Source organism: Vipera berus, assembly GCF_964194415.1.
Source record: "Vipera berus genome assembly, chromosome: 3".
Classification (NCBI taxonomy): Eukaryota; Metazoa; Chordata; class Lepidosauria; order Squamata; family Viperidae; genus Vipera; species Vipera berus.
In genome coordinates, this window is record NC_138204.1 from 62,024,219 (window position 1) to 62,043,172 (window position 18,954).

An 18,954-nucleotide genomic window follows, 5' to 3' on the forward strand; every position below is an offset into this window, starting at 1 on the left:
TAGCATTTGAGAGAGGAATTATTTGCTAAAAAAAAATAAAAAATGTGATAGAAGATTCTATTTTCTTATTTTTTTAAACAAAAATAAAAAGAATCAGGCTCATTTTAGCAGTTGTCATATGAAAGTTTATCGTTCAGCAAATGAACACCAGAATGAAAATAATAATAATAGTAGCTTTCATGAATCATTTACTAAACTATGCCAGGTTTAAAATTTAAAAAATATGAGGGTATTTTAAGAGAAATCCATTTCAAAACAAAAAGACAATTTTGTAGAATATGAAAAAATAGTTAGAATTTTTTAAAAAGGGGGGGGGGAAGGAAAATAATACCTCTCTGGACCCAACAATTTTCTCCACAAACTACAGAATATTGCCCTAATATAATTGTTTGAATGATGTGATAGGATATTAATGCGACTACTTGAGTAAGCAAGAAATAATACTGTAGACAAATGTATCTGCATTTGCAGAAAGAAAAGTATGGAAAATAGCAAGACATATGATTCACTTGTAAGAAAAATGAGCCCTATCATCTCAGTTCTCTATACTGTATGTCAAGATTTTAGTGTTATGCATTTTTGTTTGCTATTATATATACTATAGAGTATACATGCAACCATAAGTTTAAATAACTTAATTGAGCTTGCTATTGCATAATTATAGATTTTGTTTATTTAAATAAAAATTGTACCAATATCTGAAATTAAACTTGAGAAGACCATCAGTAATTGAACTGTTGAGATGGAACAGAGCATATTGAACATCTTTCTGAATCATACCCAAGTTCCACCAGGACATGCTTCCTATTTCCCATCACAGCCATTCAGATGTTTCTGAAAAGTTCAGAGTAGACTATAAAGATATAGAATTAGATTAGGGTCCCAGTCTGTTTTTATCTAAAACTGGTTCCATTTAATTATCATTCCTATAATAATGGAAACAGGACAAAAGATTTGTCCAAAGCCATTTTAAAGCCATCTAAGCCTATGGTCAACACTACCACCTTGTGGAAATGAATTCCACAAAGTGTTTGCTAATATGAATATTTATTTTGCTTAAGCTGGATTTACTTTCTAATAGTTTTGTTAAGTAACTATAAATTTTAATATTAAATAAAATACAAAAAGTTTTATTCTTTATCTTAAACACAAAATACATAATTTAATAAACAATATTGGGAAGTCCTCTTCTGATCTACTCTAAGAGGAGATATTATTAAACTTCTGCTAAGGATTCTCCCTAAAAAAGAGTTGCAGTAAATTGCCACAGCTCAAGTTGAACCATGTGGAATATATAACTGTCCAGCAGGAAATTTCTAATGCCTTCTGGAAGATTTTTCCTCCCAATGGATTTCTAGGGAACTAATACAAGGAAAAGCAGTTTCCTGCATGAAGACTAGAATTCAAGACTGAAGAAATGGGACAGAACACAAACATTGCTTGTCTTTCTGAAGAGTTAGCAAAAGCAGAGGACACAACAGACTGTAATCCATAAGTAAACTAAAGAGATCTCAATAGCAAAGCAGAAAATTCTGAATGTGAAAATGAAATCAAAGACACAAAGAAGAATAAAAGAAACCATATTCCAGATTCATCAAAATAATAAGAGCTGAAGAATCACTGTACCACCATACAGTCTGGTGAGATTTACAGTGATGCTTGATACAACTCATTGATATCATAAGTGTCAATAAAAGGCTTTTATAGGCAGTTTTTCTGATCACTTCTCAAGTTTTTATTAATTTCTCAACTTCATCTCAAATTAAAGATAAGTCATCTGAAATATTTATTTTCAAGATTTTTTTTAAGGCAGTAGAGGCTAAACCACTGGTTTTCTACATATAGCTCTGCGTGTTCATAGAGAAGCAGTACCGTTCAATGTTCTGTTTCTGAATCAGACAGGTTTGGTTTGAAATGGTACTTACTTCATGATTAGATATTCTCAGGTTACATGGTGATCTTCTTCATCTGAAAGGAAACAACCAACTAACTGAGGAACTAACTGCAACTTATACTGAAGGTTTCAGTATAAGAAATTATTTTTAAATATAAATGATAACATGTAAAAATTAATTTTAGAAAATGGGAAACAGGAAAAATAAACAAAAGCAATGTTCACCTACATATAATACTGATAAAATTGATTAGGCCAACTAAGCTAGTTACATAAACTGCTTGAACAGAATCTTAGCTTTCAGACATAAACAGTTTTTTAGAAAACAGACATGGGAAAGTCAACATCTTACAGAAATATTGCTAATTTATCCAATGAACACTCAATTTCTAATGTCAAACATCTCTCTAGCAAGTTAAAAAAAACCTGAGTTGCTGAACCTAATGATTTTAAACTTCAATAAGAAAAGACATCAGTTTGTATTGAATATATTATTATGTGAAAAGGGGATTAAGTATCAGAATTACATTTTTTTCTTACAAGCATTCTGGTCTTTTGGAGTTCCTAGCATTGAATCAAGTTACAGATACTTTAGGAAGCACTCTTACATTTTGGCCTTTGGCATAATCTCACAACAAATTTAACTGGACACATTAAAGCAACTTTCAAATCTTATTTTAGGCTTCAGATGTAATGTTTTGAAAATCCAGAGTAACTGGAACAGAAAAGTACAGAAAAGTTATTATAGTAATTAGAATGTGGCTAAGATTTTGAAGGAGGTTGAGAGCCCAGCTGTGGGATTGGAGTGTCTGCAGAGATGTAATGTTGATCCACTTGGCTGACAAAGGGTGGCAATAGCAACAGACCACAATCTGGGAAGTCCAGTAGAAGATATTCTGAGGCCACTAGTGACCTAGCAATAGGGGGAAGAATATGGTGCTAAATTCCCAACACCATTTGACTAGGAGTTTGTCTTCCAAGCACTGAAGGCCTGGTTACCTCTGACAACTCGAGATCTGGGCAGCTTCAGACTTGCAGTCACCATTTTGTGTTTTCACACTTTTGTTTAAGCTTGAACTTCCTTGCCAGCACAAGCAGACAGGATGTCCAAAGAAACTGTTAAGTCAGTTGAAGGAGGTCAGGCTAGTGGCAGCTAGTAAAGGACTGTCTTGAAAATGTGACGTCTCCATTTTGACTTTGTCACAGGGACTTAGTGTTACACTGAGATTACTCCAAAGGGAAGAATGTGGCTCCCTGTAGCTTGTCATTCTGATGTAAGCTGAAAGTGTGTGGGAGCTGGATTCCATCAACATGAAAATGCCAGTAGTTACTCCTGGCACAAGAACTTAAAAGTTGTATTGTTTGGGACTTTGGATGGGAGCAGGCAAGCTATACCATGGCAGCAATAAGTAGCTGTCTAGGAATTCAAATAGTGTAGAGAGAAAGCAAGATGGAAATATGCAGGAACTGTTATCTAGGCAAAATAGCCTGAAACACTTAAGTCCACAATAACATCCCGAAGTAATTAAGGCAGAATGCCTCCCCACTTTACTGGAATTTAAGAATTATATAAAACACAATCAGACTATACAAAGTCTCATTAAAAATAATTTCAATCTTCCTATAGGGTTGATTTTCTGATCTGGTCTACTTGGTGGAAGTAAGAGTAGGGCAGAACGGCCATTGGGATGGAGGTTAGATGTATAGTGTGATGGTTCTAGAGTGAATGGAGATAGCTGAGGAGCTAAGTTAGCCCTGGTTGACTTGGGGTTTGATTGTGACTTTGCACTAGGCAATAGAGAACTTTTCAGTTGGTGTATAAAGCATGGTGGAAGAAGGCAGGGGGTATATGAGAATGGAATTATGGTTGTAATAGGAGACTAAAAACAAATCAAATTTAGGGAAAAAGTGTTTGATATCTTCAAGTAATCTGCCTTCCAGCTTTCCCCCACCCCCCAAAAGCCAGGATTCCAAATACCGGTACTTGGGAGTCTAAGAGCTTTGGTGTTACTTCTAAATGCCAGGTATGACTACAATAAAATTATCTTCATCCACAATTTAATCATGGATTAATAATTTGACTTGAACCATTGAAAGTTGGTTGTCTTCCTCTTGGAAATATGGCTATCTGAATTTCAGGTTTGGCACAAGTTAGGATGGGGAGGAGGGTTAGCTGTTGTCACCTGGAAGACTCTACTGTCAGAGAGATGCTATTCTGCAGATAACTAAATGTGAAAGTTTATTTGCACATCTGTAACTGAAAGGCTAGTAAGGTTAGTGTGCTAGTCCTCCTGTAGCCCATAAGCATCCCTGCTGGGTTACTCACCTGCTGCTGGGGTAGTGGTAGATTTCAAGGATTTCAACCTGCCTTCCCTTGGCAAGGAAGCTGGAGCAGCCCAGGAGTTAATAGTCCACCCTGACAATCATGGACTTGATTTAGCTCCTGAGAGCCTATTATATGAAAGGTCACACGCGAGTTTGGGGCTTTGTTTTGTTTTTGTTTTGAGAAGATAATTTCAATGCCAGGATAGATGCCAATAACAAAGCACTCTCACTTTAATGCCCTATTTTTATATCCAACCACCTGCCACTTATTTGACTCGCATAATTCCAAAGAGAAGGTTACTAAGATAGCCACAACTATCAAATTTGATCTCTTAGTCTTGAATTGCTCAGTTTCTGGAGGCTCAAAGAAAGAGCTCCATTTCTGGAAAGGAAAAACAGCCAATATACTTGATAATATATTAATTACTAGCAAGTTGGTAATCTGCTGAACAAACCTTTGTCTCCTCCTCCACTGTTAATGACCACCTCTCTCCCTATGTGGCTTTTACCCTTATATTAAAAGCCATTTAGACTTTCACCTTTGTCAGAGAAATTACAACAACTGAATTTTTTTTCCACCCCAAGTGTCTTTACCCAAGTTGGAACCTATTTGTATTGAATTCCAAAATTCGTCCATAGCCCTCTAACTGAAACAGCCTATGACTGAACCTAGTGTAACACAAGCCATTTTTTATCATTTCCAAGATCGTATTAGCTCAAAGTACAAATGCATGAAGTGTACTTCTGAGTCAGCGAGAAGATCCTTAATGGGAAGTGAGAATAACCTTGCAAGATAAGAGGAGGAGGAGTTGCAGCTTAGGTAACAGTCAGACTAGGGTCATCTCAGCTCTTAAAGGAATGGGAATGGAAAACGTATTTCAGTTGGGACCTTCCCCAGTCCTCTGGAAAGTAAAAGCAAGAAATTCAGCAAGCTACCATTGGGAAAGTTGTTAAAACCCACTTGGCTCACATAGCACAGAAAGAGGGGATGCTTTGATTGGTAATGGGTTTTTACCACATAATTGTGGTAAAAAATATCAATTATATTTTGATGCCATCCAGAGTCGACTTATAGGGGTGGTGGGTGGCATAAAAATTAAATGAATAAACAAAATATATAATAATCCTTTTATCTACTTTATGTTTTCATTTTATCAAAGTTTTTTATTTTTATAATAGGTTGTTCATCACCTGGGGTCTTCCAGGCAATATATTAATTTAATTCACTGAATAATAACACCACTGAAGCACATGACAGTTTCCTTCTATCTTCTTTTTTCTTTCCATCATGATAAACACATAGAAAACATTGGGGGGGCAGTTAATTGCTATGCACAATTATATTTAACCTTCCATGTCCAGCTAGTCTTGATGAAAATTGCCCTTCTTGATGAAATTAAATTTAGAATGAAGCCTTTAAGTTTGTATTGCCTGCAGACATGCTTGGAAATACACATGCTTTCTTATATGCACACATTTTTTTCTTAGTGCTGCATTGAAAAGGCAAAGGGTAAATCTTGTCCAAATAGAGGCCTCACAACAGCTATTAATTTCTTTTAACAAAACTAATACGTTTTATCGTTATTCATTATAATACACATATTAATTCCTTCCATTAGTAATGCTAGTGGAGGAGGAGACAATCCTTTAATACAAAAGGATTAACTCTGTATTTATAACAAATTTGACACAGTCTGGAGTAAACAAGACTGTGCTGGCAACACATGATCATAAATCTGCCAATCAGATAGTAAGTGGATATGTACTGGTCTCTGAATGGTAAAAAGTTTTTCTTTAAAAATAACTGAAGATGGATCTCTGATGATTCAGTCAAGGTTGAGCCACCATGGGTAACATGCTACTTTACCCCGCCCCTTCTATTCTTTATTCACCATTACTGCCCTCATGCCTTTTTGTGTAACCACAGAGAAAGAAAAGTAAAAGAAAGACAATCAGTTGTTTTTACAGTGATCTATTTTCAGGTCTGCTTTAGGCAGTGCTTTTTTTGTAAAAGAAAAAGGTGCCGGAACTCACACATGTCATACAACCCGCCTTGCTTACCCTACAAGGTTCCATCCAAAAAAGGTGCCGGAACTCCGTTCTGAGCGTTCTATGAGAAAAAAAGCCCTGGCTTTAGGGTTTAGGGTCTGCACCTAGCTTACAATGCCAGCCTTAAGTCAACCTCTCATTTCTGTTCAGATGACATGCTGACTATGGGAAGTTAGCTCAGGCTCAAATATCGCTAGGGCTGCTTAGGGCTAAAAGTAACTCTTTATCCCCAGTCCTGACAGCTTGTAGCTGTTTGGGAAACTATCTCCTGATCCAATTAGGTGTATTCTGCAGACAGGACCAAATGCACTGGGATTTTTGCTTGGTTGTTTACTTAGTTCTGTTTTGTTGTTACAAACAAATAGCAGATGGAGAAGAAGTGAGAATCTTGCATTTTTAAAAACTTACTAACTGTGAAACACAACAAAGAAGCACAACTCCAGCTGTCTGATGGAAAACTCTTGAAAAATGTGATGGAAGTATAGTGCTGCTGTAAAAAAAAAGATCCCTCCACCTACTTTTGGAAGAGAAACTAAAAGTTGAAGTATGTTAAGCACAAATATGAGTGCTAGATATTACAAACCAGTTATAAGATGATATAAAAATATAATGTATTAGAAGTTCTTCATCTTCTCTTTTCTGGTATATAAGTTGTAAATATTGAGAATAATTAATACGACCCAAGCTTTTATTTATACAGCTGTAATATGATCCTAATTTGTTTTGGCTCTATCTTGGAAAATCTGTCCTGTGAACTACAACCCCCTAACTTAAATTACTGCTTTCCATCCTGTTCCTCTATAATCTACAGTTCCAATGAAAGTAAGGAACAATTTTTAACCTTTCAATATGAGGACATAACCCAGTAATTAACTATTCTTCCTCCCGCCCATCTTTTTATAAATGCAGAAACAGTGAAGGCTTTGCCAAAGAAGCCATAATTTACATGTTCAGGAGAAAAGAAACCAGGAAGAAAAACACTGTAAAACAGTGTAATTTTATTTAAATTAGTTCAAACTTCAAAATGGTTGCCTTCTTTATGTAAGCAAGGATCACCATTTAATCAGCTAAAGTAGACTTGCTATAACCCAGCCCCTAAATAAGGTTAATTTGCATAACACACAAATAAATTGAGCTAATTATGGTGGCTAATTTGCATAATTTCTAACAAACACTTCAGCTTTGTTCCTTCTTTAAATAAAAAGTGATGCACATGGGACAAGAAAATTTTCTAGCTTTCCATCCACGCTGATGAGGTCTAAACTGATTAAGTACATAAGCAAAGAGATCTTGGGGTTATAATGCATACCTCAGTGAGTTGCATAGCAATGAAATGGCAACATCCATTATTAAATATATTTTTAAGTATTATGCTATGATTTTATACACACACAAACACACATAGTGTAATTTAGTGTTAAATTCTGTAATAAAGAACAAGGTAGAAGTTAATCAATCTTACACAATTCTTCTGAATAAACACAGCACAGCTTACTTCTGATTATGCATTTATAAGTTTATGCTACTATCTATCAGGATAAATATGTTTATCATGTTTTCAGAAGAATTGGCTAAAGCTATGTTCCAGTTGGAAGAAGCTCAATTTCAGGGTGGTTCAAAAGAGTGTAGGACAGATTTTTACAGGTAGTCCTCAACTCAACCACAATTGAGCCCAAAATTTATGTTGCTAAGTGAGACATTTGTTAAGTGAGTTTTGCCCCATTTTATGACCTTTCTTGCCACAGTTGTTAAGTGAATCATTGCAATTGATAAGTTAGTAACATCGTTGTTAAACGAATCTAGCTTCCCCATTGATTTTGCTTGTCAGCAGGTCACAAAAGGTGATCACATGATCCTGGGACAGTACAACCATCATAAATGTGAGCCAGTTGCCAACAGTCTGAATTTTGATCACAGGACCATGGAGATGCTGCAATGGCTGTAAGTGTGAAAAACAGTTATCAGTCACATTTTTCAGTGATGTTGTAACTTTGAACAGTCACTAAATGAACTGCTGTAAGTCAAGGACTACTTGTATTCAGTTAAAGCAGATTCTTGCATCAGAACCCTGCGTAAAACTGAACTTATGTTGCAAAGCAGCAGTCAGGCAAAAGGTAGGTGCAGGCATAGGGGGGTGGTTTATACACTTTTTGAAAATCCTTTGGCAATTACCTTTGTAAAATGCATTGGGAGGAAGAGAAAATATTAGACTACCTGATCAATAGATCTGTGCTCAGCTTAAGAGGGTGTACCTTGTAATAAGACCACTTTTGATTTCCCCCAATCAGAAAGATGGATGTGTAATGAGATCATGGGAATAGGCACTGATTGAGAAGTATAAAGATTATGGATGAGCAAGGTTGGGATGCCTCTCATTCAAACTGCAAATACGAAGGATTATAAAATGCTGAAGAATTTGTTTGAACAAGTAACTACCATGGTCAAAAGTCACCCACCCACCCAGGAAAAAGATACAGTATGAAATGCACTCTGCTTGTCTCAGACTATGGAATAGATATTAGAGAGAAAGTAGTAATGTTGACACCAGAAAGAATGCCCAGGAAACAACCACTGAGATCAATCTCTTCCTCCAAACATAATGAACCAGCTTGTTCCCGCTCTGTCCAAAAACTTAAAGCAGGTATTACCGCATAGTCGTGTGGTGGGAAAGGCATTTATATTCTCAGATTGAGTCTATATCTACTGAATTTCTCTAGAAAAAATTCTGGACAAATTCTGGACAGAAAAAATCTAGAAGGGAATATTTCTTACTTAAAAACAGCAAGAAATGTGCCCCCTCTGAAGCGGGGAGGGGTTACACTATATGGCCAAAGGCTGATCTCCATTTTCCTAAATCATACTCTGGAGCCTGGAATATGAGGAATGAGAACTCCATGGGAACTCCACCCGCCAATCCAGAAACAGAGTTGAGGAGCTCAGGCAGGGAGGCTGATCTAGCAGCAACAATCTCAACTGATTAATTTAGAGTCCAACTTAATAAACAGGGTCTCACATTGAGCAACTTGTGAAGCAGCACCCCTGAAAGCCTTGAGAGACTTTCAGATGATGTTTCTCACACCACCACGCTTACCCTGAAGTGATCCTACACTTCTTGGAGAACAGCAAACTCCCAGCTTCCCGACATTTATTTGTTTATTTATTTATTTGTAAAATTTATTAGCCACCCATCTTACCACACAGTAACTCTAGGTGGCTTAAAATATTAAAAGATATAACTGTATAAAATCTAATTATATAAATAATCAGGTAAAGGTTCCCCCGCACATGCATGCTAGTCGTTTCCGACTCTAGGGGCCGGTGCTTATCTCCGTTTCAAAGCCGAAGAGCCAGCGCTTGTCCAAGGACGTCTCTGTGGTCATGTAGCCAGCATGACTAGACGCCAAAGGTGCATGGAACGCTGTTACCTTCCCACTGTAGTGGTCCCTATTTTTCTACTTGCATTTTTACGTGCTTTCAAACTGCTAGGTTGGCAGAAGCTGGGACGAGTAACAGGCGCTCACTCTGTTACGCGGCACTTGGGATTTGACCTGCCAAACTGCCGACCTTCTGATCGACAAGCTCAGCGTCCTAACCCACTGAGCCACCGCGTCCCTAATGATATAAATACAATACTGTAAAACATACCTATTCATGCCCATCACCAGTGTTATGTTCCAACCCACCCCAATTCCCCTGAAACTTTAGTTTCCTCTAATCCAACCTTCCCAGTTCCCAAGGGTATCTACAATCACCTCCTCCCTTCACATAACAAGTCAGGCAAACCAGCACCCACGCACACCCAGCCACTCTCACCAGACTGGGCAGGGCTCCCTTTCAATTAAAAACACACTAATCAATCCTTCCCCACCAGAATCACTCAGTACACAGTCAAGGGCAGGGCCACCTAGCTGGAAAAAGAGGGACTGCCTTAAAGATGGATGCGGCACTGAATTGGAGTTTGCACCACCACAGGAATGGTTGAGGACCTTACCCACCATTCTTATATAGCTAGCATTCCTTTCAAAGTCTGAGCTGCTTATATTAAAATAAAACAAGCAGCAACTTATAGAGTACAAGGAGAAATACATGGGCCAGGTTTGAGTAAACCAGATTAAGCACAATTTTGTTAATGATGTAGTAAAGAAAAAAAAATACAGTCTGGCCTAAAGAGAGAAAGAGAGAGATGATATGACCACAGCATGTTTGCTATCAACAGGTAAGTTTGCAATAGGTTTTTTTTTCCAAAGTAACATCTTGGATTTCACAATTAGTAAAATTTCAATAGTTGAGGCATTTAGTATGCCACTTTCTTCTCTTAGTTCATACTTAGAAATTGCCCGTTTTTAAGTAATTGAAGCCTGAAGATATGGACTAAGTGCATGTTCAAATCTGAGAATTACTAATCGGCCCAGTTCACAAATCACTGCATTCCTGCCCTCCACAAAAAATAAAGAGATTTAAAGAAACCATGCTGTGGAAAATGTATCAGAAAGTTCAAAAACTGATGGATTTGTAACAATTACATTTTGTATTGCCTCAAACAAGAAAATATGTACATGTCTTTTTTTCCAAATGAAGAAGGGAGGAAGAGAGGTTACTTAGTCTAATATAGTAACATAAATATTATAATGGATGATCTTGCTTTTAAAATATGATTATATACTAAAAAGACTGATTTTCTCCATGACATATTCTGCATGATGAATCCAAGATAAAATCCTAAGCTTGATAGGACCAGAGTACATTTAAAGAAAAGTAAAAGCATTCAAAGTTGTTCAAATTTTAATTAAGCAAACCATTAGATCAGTTAAATATAAAAAAGTATAAAATATTAAGGTAAAACATGTATTAGTGTGAGATTTGCATTTTTATGAAGTATGAATCACAACGAAATGAAAATGCTTCTAAATTTCAGTTCTCTGCTTTTTAAAAAAAATCTTGTTTCCATGGCAATGCCAGCAGTAAGTTTGCATGAGATGTAAGATATGGATTTTTTTCCCCTTTTATAAAGCAATTTAGCTGAGAAGTGGCAGTACCATGGCCTCTTTTCAATTTCCTAATATGCCCAAAGGCACAAAAATAAGGCAACAGAAGTCACAAAATAAAAATATGCAGTTGAGTCCTTCTTTTATTTTTTTAGTTTGTGGTTATGTAAACATTCATACTTAAATACAGACATTTTTCCAACATTCTAAATTGTCAGATAGAGGCCTTGTCTCTTCAATATCTACCTGCACAGTTCCATTAAAGAAGCTTTTCACAACACTGGTATAGAGATCATTTCTTGCAAAAAGAATGACTATAACACAAGCATACTTTTTCCCCCCAAACCTATATATAAGAAGAATCCCTCAGTTCTCTAATGAGTAATCAGAGATTGAAGTTTCTAGGCTAAAAAATCTTGTTGTAGCAAAAGAAAAGAAAAAGATAGAAACCTAACACCCAAATCAATACTGTATCACTCTCTCCACAGGCAAGAGATGCTGGGTCAGGAAAATCATGAAAAATTCATAACAAAGATAGTCAAGTCATCCATAAAGCAGAAAAAATAATGTTATATCTAAAGATCCCTTGAGCAATCGAAGACACTTTACAGATTTCACCACAGATAACTGCTGGTTTGTTTCATCGATGTGCCTTAATACTGTTCGTATCTTATTTCTGACAGTAAATGAGGATGTTTTGATCTATATTTACTATCTTTCCTTTTTCCTGTATTCACTTCTCAGCTTCTGTACTAGTTGCTCATGGGACAATTCCAAGTAACTGCTTTTAGCCCCAAAACAGGGAAAAACTCATCATTGAGGAAGTTCTCTGTAGAATTACGTTATTGCTATATTCCTCTGCAGCAGAAATTTAGTTACAGTAGAACAGTCAAGAAGCCTATTCCAGTATGGGATCTAATTTTTTACACTCACCCACAAAGCATTTCTCCCTGATGAATTCAGGGCTATGAACCATGAAGAAAGATCATAACATAGTTCACAGAATGGTTTTAGGGTGACAGGAAATCTGCCACAGCTAATAATCTATAGAGATAATAAGGCTCAGTTTTCTATTCTTCCCTTAAACTTAGATATGTGTAATAATTCCTCATAGGTAGCTCAAGGAAAAATAATTTTACTGAAAAATATAACACACAAAAATGCACAGAAATTTTATGAATTAGCAAAACGCTAACAATTACAAAGTTATCCAAAAGAATGGTTTCTGTAGTAATAGATATCTCATAAATTATTAAATTATAAATTCAGATATTTATAAAGTTTTGTGTTTACAACCAATTTCTTCATACTCATTGTTGAAATGAAGTGGTATTTGATCCACAAAATTAAATTGTTGAAAATATTTCAATTTTCATGAGTGTAAAATGAAGGTGATAAATCACTGTTCATTATATTCAATTCAATGTAGTACCTAAAAGAGGCATGACGTTAGGTATTGCTACGATTAATTATTACAAATACAAGAATTTCCTGAGCTTAGAATATCATTTAAAACATTAAAATATTTATTTTTAATAACAATTTACTATAAAGGCAAAAGGTTTAAGTGTTTATTATAAAGAAGGTACTTGGGGAAACATCAATGTTTCTGATATTGGAATAAGCCCAATTGGTCAGCTCTAGGTTTCTACATTCCTTGATTACTGTTATCCATAGCTCTTATTTTTTAAGGCAGGGGTCCCCAACCTGTGGGCCGCAGCCTATTAGCCACAGGGCTGCATGAGAGGCTGGCTGGTACACAGCCCCACTCATGCAAGCATCATCATGAGCATCATGAGCATTGTGGGCATTCACAGCCCCACTCACACGGGTGTTCGCCACCCCACTCACGTGAGCAATGGGCATTCATGTGCACATGCATTCCTCCCTCCACAAGACCATACCTTCTTTTTCCTCTTCCCCTCACTCTGGCCAACCCCGAGAGGTTGGGGAACTCTGTTTTAAGGGGTCCTATTCATTCATACTGCATATGATTTGACATTCAAGGGAGTCATTAGAGAGATTTTCAGTGGGATGAGAAAGGTCCCATTATAGATTTGGAAATCAATTTGTTTAACAATAGACATAGACCTAAAACATTTTCCCATTAATGTCCAAAGGTGCTTTTCAAGAGGTAACTGGACTTTAATGTTTTTCTTTGAGAATCTCTGAGAATCTCCATAGACATTTTCCCATTAACTGCATTTAAAAAAATACTTGAAGTATTAACATTATTGATGAAAGATAATGATATTGCTAAAAATGTATCAAAACAAAATATTTATACAAGTTGATATCCTGGCAATTGCAGCAAAATTCAAAGAATGCTGCTAGAAGTTCAGGTGGTATACAACTAGTCCTAGGTAGTTACTATAGATGTCAGATTAGGCTCAGCCATTACTATGAGTAATTTAAAATAAAAAAATAAAATTACAGTATCTGAAAAGACACAAAAGTATTTTTCACACAATTGGACTTTCTTGAACAACTATGACCTGGATGATTGAGAATCTCCATAGACATCTGAAAAGACATTTAAAGCAACTAGAAAATCTGTCTTGAATATAATGTATGATCAACATTTCTATAATATATTCTACAAATTTTCTTTCCTTTTCCATTTTGCTTTGCCCTTATCATAGTATTATTCTCTTACTGAATACGTTTTGATCAGCAACACAAAGATATAGTGGGTGAAAAATTAAAAATACATATTCTTCTAGCACTCCTGGCTATTCAAAAAGCAGCAAAACATTCAATGCAGTTGCTAGTAAGAAACCTGAGTGCCAGCCTCTACTTTGCCAAAAAAAAGAACACAGCAATAGAAATCCATTCCACTTGCAAGATGGCAGACAGGCAACATTAATTGGAAATAATATTATAAACAGACAGAAACAGAAATAAGAAAAGCACAGTGCAGCAGTCTTTTCTATTTGCTGCATATGTCCTATGAAGTGTTGATTGTGGCTTATGAAATAAGTTACAAGTTGCTAAATAGAAACTAAATTAACTGCATCACATCACTCATAATTATGATAATCACAAATAGCATTCTTTTTTCATAAGAATTCACTTTTGACAGACACATGTCATCATATTAGAAATTAGATACACTTGAGTATTTATATTCTATTCATCAAAGATCAGACTTAATCTGAAATACAAAATATACTTATCTTTCTTACAAATTGGCAGCTGACATGTTCTTACAAATATTAACAATTAAGCATATAAATTTAACACAATATTACCTATATCAATTAATATTAATTCTATTCTGTAGACTAAAATAACAGTAACAGATTAGATCATATTCTTTCCCTTTTCTGCAAAAAAAGCAAATAAATCTAGTGTGCTTTAAAACAGAATATAATTATTCAAAAGGAAGAAACTGTATTGTGTGTGCGTACACATACATAAAATACACACAGGCATCCACACATGTATGCAGTTTTGTTATATGAAATAATATGACTGACATTATTTCATAATAATAAGTGATGATATGATATGAAATAAAATCATATCATCAAATGAATACTTTGTTAATAGACAGATAACTAAAATCCTTATGTTTAAACAAAAACTGAAATTGACACAATATTTAACGTTTATAAATTAAAACATGATGTCTCTTTCTCAGTAAACTATCGGCAGACTGCCAGATATTCCATGCATCAAAAGTCCTCTTTCACATAATTTTAAAATGTCTAAATTTAAAGGCAATATTTATTAATACAAGACACACAAAACTAAAGCATAAACTTTTGTTGATGCATAACATAAACATAATATAACATATATTATATTGTTTCTACATGTACATCCTTATAGAGGACACCTTCTCCCTTTACATAAAGGGACATATCAGTTTGATTAAGGAGTGGTATATTGCAGTGAATGACGAAAAAAGCCTTTTGCACATTGAGTAACATTGAAAGGTATGAATGCACAGAAGTTTACATTGGGGGCTCTTTTCCAATTCTGCACCAACTCTTCCAAGTCTTTGTCAAACCATGCAACAATTTCCATAGAAGTGATAAAGTAGAAACAATGCATAGGTCTTTATACTTCTTACTCTCTGGATATTCTTCTCTTCTGTACATTGTTTACTTTTTATGCCTGACAAAGTTTTGAGTCGAACTCAGCTCCTGGTAGACTACATGAACATGTCCATCACAGATAAAAAATATGGTATTTGCATTCTTCATACCATATTGGTTACAATGTATCTAACATAACTATAAATATTATATAGAGTAACTTCGATCAAGTTATTTAAAGCACACAGTGAAGCATCCTTGATCCTTTTGGTGCTAGTGATGATGATGTTGATGATGATGACTAGCACCAATGATGTTAGCTAGTTTGGGTAATGAAAGATTTGCAAGAAAAGCATGACGCTCCAAGAGCACCAAGGACCCCTCATTTCAACCCTGAATCACAAATATTCTCTTTTGTTAAAATCACACAGAATTTAGGTCAACTATTCATTTTTTATATTTGAGGTGCAATTATATCTATATCTATCCACACACATACACATATATAGCTTTTAAACAGGTATGGCATAAATTATATTGTAACTTGAATGTAGTTAAAGAGGATTTTGAACAAAATACATATTTAATAATCTTAAATAAATAATTTTTAACTATTTTATGACTTGTTCAGAATAAAGAAACCTCTACTGTTCTTACAATGTAATTAATGTAAAACATATACATATTAATGCAATGATTTAAAATATTTCTTTAATACATCTACAATACAGTATCTATGGATTCCCAAGGTACTGTTAAAGCCTTATTACATTCAGGTACAATTTCTTTTACCGGAAATTTGAAAGATGATAAAAAGATTACATGAAGATACATTACAAAGTTCACTACTAACAGAGAATCACTTATTTTATATGTATACAACCACCAAAACAAATATCCTGTGAATTCTGAACATATACTATATCTCTTCATATCTCAATGTCAAGGAGACAACCTCTTTTTCATTTCTTAGCTGTATATTCTCATCAGTGTTGACTAAGGCCCAAAACAGGAAAACAAAGCCAATCATACACCCTCAATAGTTTTGATAATATATTCATTTTTTTCCTTCTAACATTGGTAGAATAATCATAAAATATAATCTGTGAAATGGTTTACATGTACTGCAAGATAGACATAGAAAGTGGCATATTTATTCTAAAACAAATCACTTTAATCAGTAAATATTAAATTAATATTCATTTATTTGGTCCTATATTTATTGTTTTGCTCTGCACTTCTTTGGAGTGTGGTTTCTACCATTAACCATCAACACACATGCATGAACATGTATCACAATCACACATTTATAGTGTTGTACAGACTTTTCTTGCATTGATATTATTCTGTTTGCTTAACAGCCAATAGACGGTAAGCAGATTGATAAGGTAAAGGTAAAGGTTCCCTCGCACATGCGTGCTAGTCGTTTCCAACTCTAGGGGCCGGTGCTCATCTCCGTTTCAAAGCCAAAGAGCCAGCGCTTGTCCGAGGACGTCTCCGTGTTCATGTGGCTGGCATGACTAGACGCCAAAGGCGCACGGAACGCTGTTACCTTCCCACCGGAGTGGTCCCTATTTTTCTACTTGCATTTTTACATGCTTTCGAACTGCTAGGTTGGCAGAAGCTGGGACGAGTAACAGGCGCTCACTCTGTTACACGGCACTCGGGATTCGACCCGCCAAACTGCCGACCTTCTGATCGACAAGCTCAGCATCCTAACCCGCTGAGCCACCGCGTCCCTTAAGTAGATTGATACAGCCTTTTAAATTAATTAGTTAGATGGGGATAAAATGAAATATAAAGAAGACCAAACTAACAACAATAGGCAGAAAACCCACTTAAATTGACAATGAAGATATCAAAGTGGTAGATAGCCTTTCAGGATCAACCATCAACAGCAAAGGAACAAACAGTCAGCAAATATGCCATAAACTAACACTTGATAAGAGTAGCTATGAATGCCTTGGAAAATATATTCAGATGCAACAAAGATGATTAGGGGCCTGGAGATTAAACCATATGAGGAATGGTTGCAGGAATTGGATATGTCTAGTCTAGTGAAAAGGACTAGGGATGACATGACAGCAGTGTTATAATATTTGAGGGCTTCTCAGAGAGCACCAAGGACCCTCCATTTCAACCCTCAGCTACAATTAATCTTTCTTGATATCTTATTTTTTTTAAAAAAAACCTAGATAAATACTTAGCATCAAATAGTGCAAAAAGAGAAAAAAATCTGGAAATATACTGTTTAGAATTTGTAGGGAGATACAGGTGTTGCTCTACTTACAAGCACAATTGAGCCCAAAATTTCTGTTGCTAAATGAGACATTTATTAAGTGAGTTTTGCCCCATTTTACAACCTTTCTTGCCACCCTTGTTGAGTGAATCACTGCAGCTGTTAAGTTAGTAACCGGGCTGTTAAGTGAATCTAGATTCCCCCATTGACTTTGCTTATCAGAAGGTGGCAAAAGGTGATCACATGACCTGGGGACACTGCAACCATTTGCCAGACATCCAAATTGCAATCATGTGCCCATGGGGATGCTGCAATGGTCATCAGTGTGAAAAAATGGTCATGTCACCTTTTTCAGTACTGTTGGGATTTCGAACAGTCACTACGTGAATGGTTGTAAGTCGGAGGACTACCTGTATATGGAAAACTCTACTCCATCTGTAGCAAAATGTTTGTTTGGACGCTTCAATGAAATAGAGCTGCTAAATTTTAAAATCCTAAGTCAATCCTTATCCTAAAGCAGGATAAGAAAGACTACTGGAAAGAAATTCAAATTTAGTATATTCCAAATGCTTGGTGTAAAAAAGAATATTTGTTAATTATGGGATAACCAACATGGAAATTATATTTCAATATAAATGAACAACTAAAAGACAAAAACTAATTAAAAGAACATGCAAAGTACATATACCAAATCCTTCTGAAGTTTAATAAAGAAAACATTCAACAGAAGAATTTTTTCCTCCTGGGTAATATATGATAAGCAAACAGAAGGATCACGATTACAAACTGCTTTATAAGAAACTATGAACAATAAGCTAATAATAGTGATATTTTAGGCTTTCAAGTATTTTTTTAGGCTGCCAAAGTAATCCAGGCAATCATATGAATCAAAAAATTATCTCAACTTAATATGTACAATCTCATTAAACAAATACACTACAATACATTTATACTAAACAACCAACAAAGTACTTTCTTAGTTTACACATCGTTTGTTATTTCTTCAACAATAATACATCTAAATCTTCAACATAAATGGCGCTTACCTGAGATTCTTTTACATTTTCAACTGAGAAATTGAACCAGACTCGAAAACGTGAATTACATGTGTCTGGTCTGATGAAAAGATCATATTCAAATTCAGTAATATGGTCAACACGTCCAAGGTTCCCTAGAAACATTTGCAAAACAAATTGGGAGGTTAAGGTTTACACAAAATCCCTCTATTGTAATGTCATGGTCATCTCACCAAAACGCCTAAATAAAATTGTATGGACAAAGTTATCCCAAATATACTAGCTCGGGGTCCCCAATCCCTGGGCCATTGCCCACTACTGGGTGTGGCCTTTTCGAAACCAGGCCATGGGAGAAATGGGCAAGTGCGCACGTGCATGAAGCTCCACTTGTGCGAGTGGCGGG

The 18,954-nt window shown here is 35.5% G+C and overlaps 1 protein-coding gene across 2 annotated transcripts in view; it reads right to left on the bottom strand.

The window, feature by feature from the left end:
• Positions 1–18,954, bottom strand: part of BEND5 (BEN domain containing 5) — a gene marked incomplete at its 5' end in the record, with an annotated part of 887,332 nt that overhangs the window by 837,964 nt on the left and 30,414 nt on the right. For both annotated transcript variants that reach the window (XM_081323189.1, XM_081323188.1), the window contains one exon: positions 18,582–18,706. In XM_081323189.1, coding sequence (XP_081179315.1) covers positions 18,582–18,706 — 125 coding nt within the window. The remainder of the gene's footprint in view (positions 1–18,581; positions 18,707–18,954) is intronic.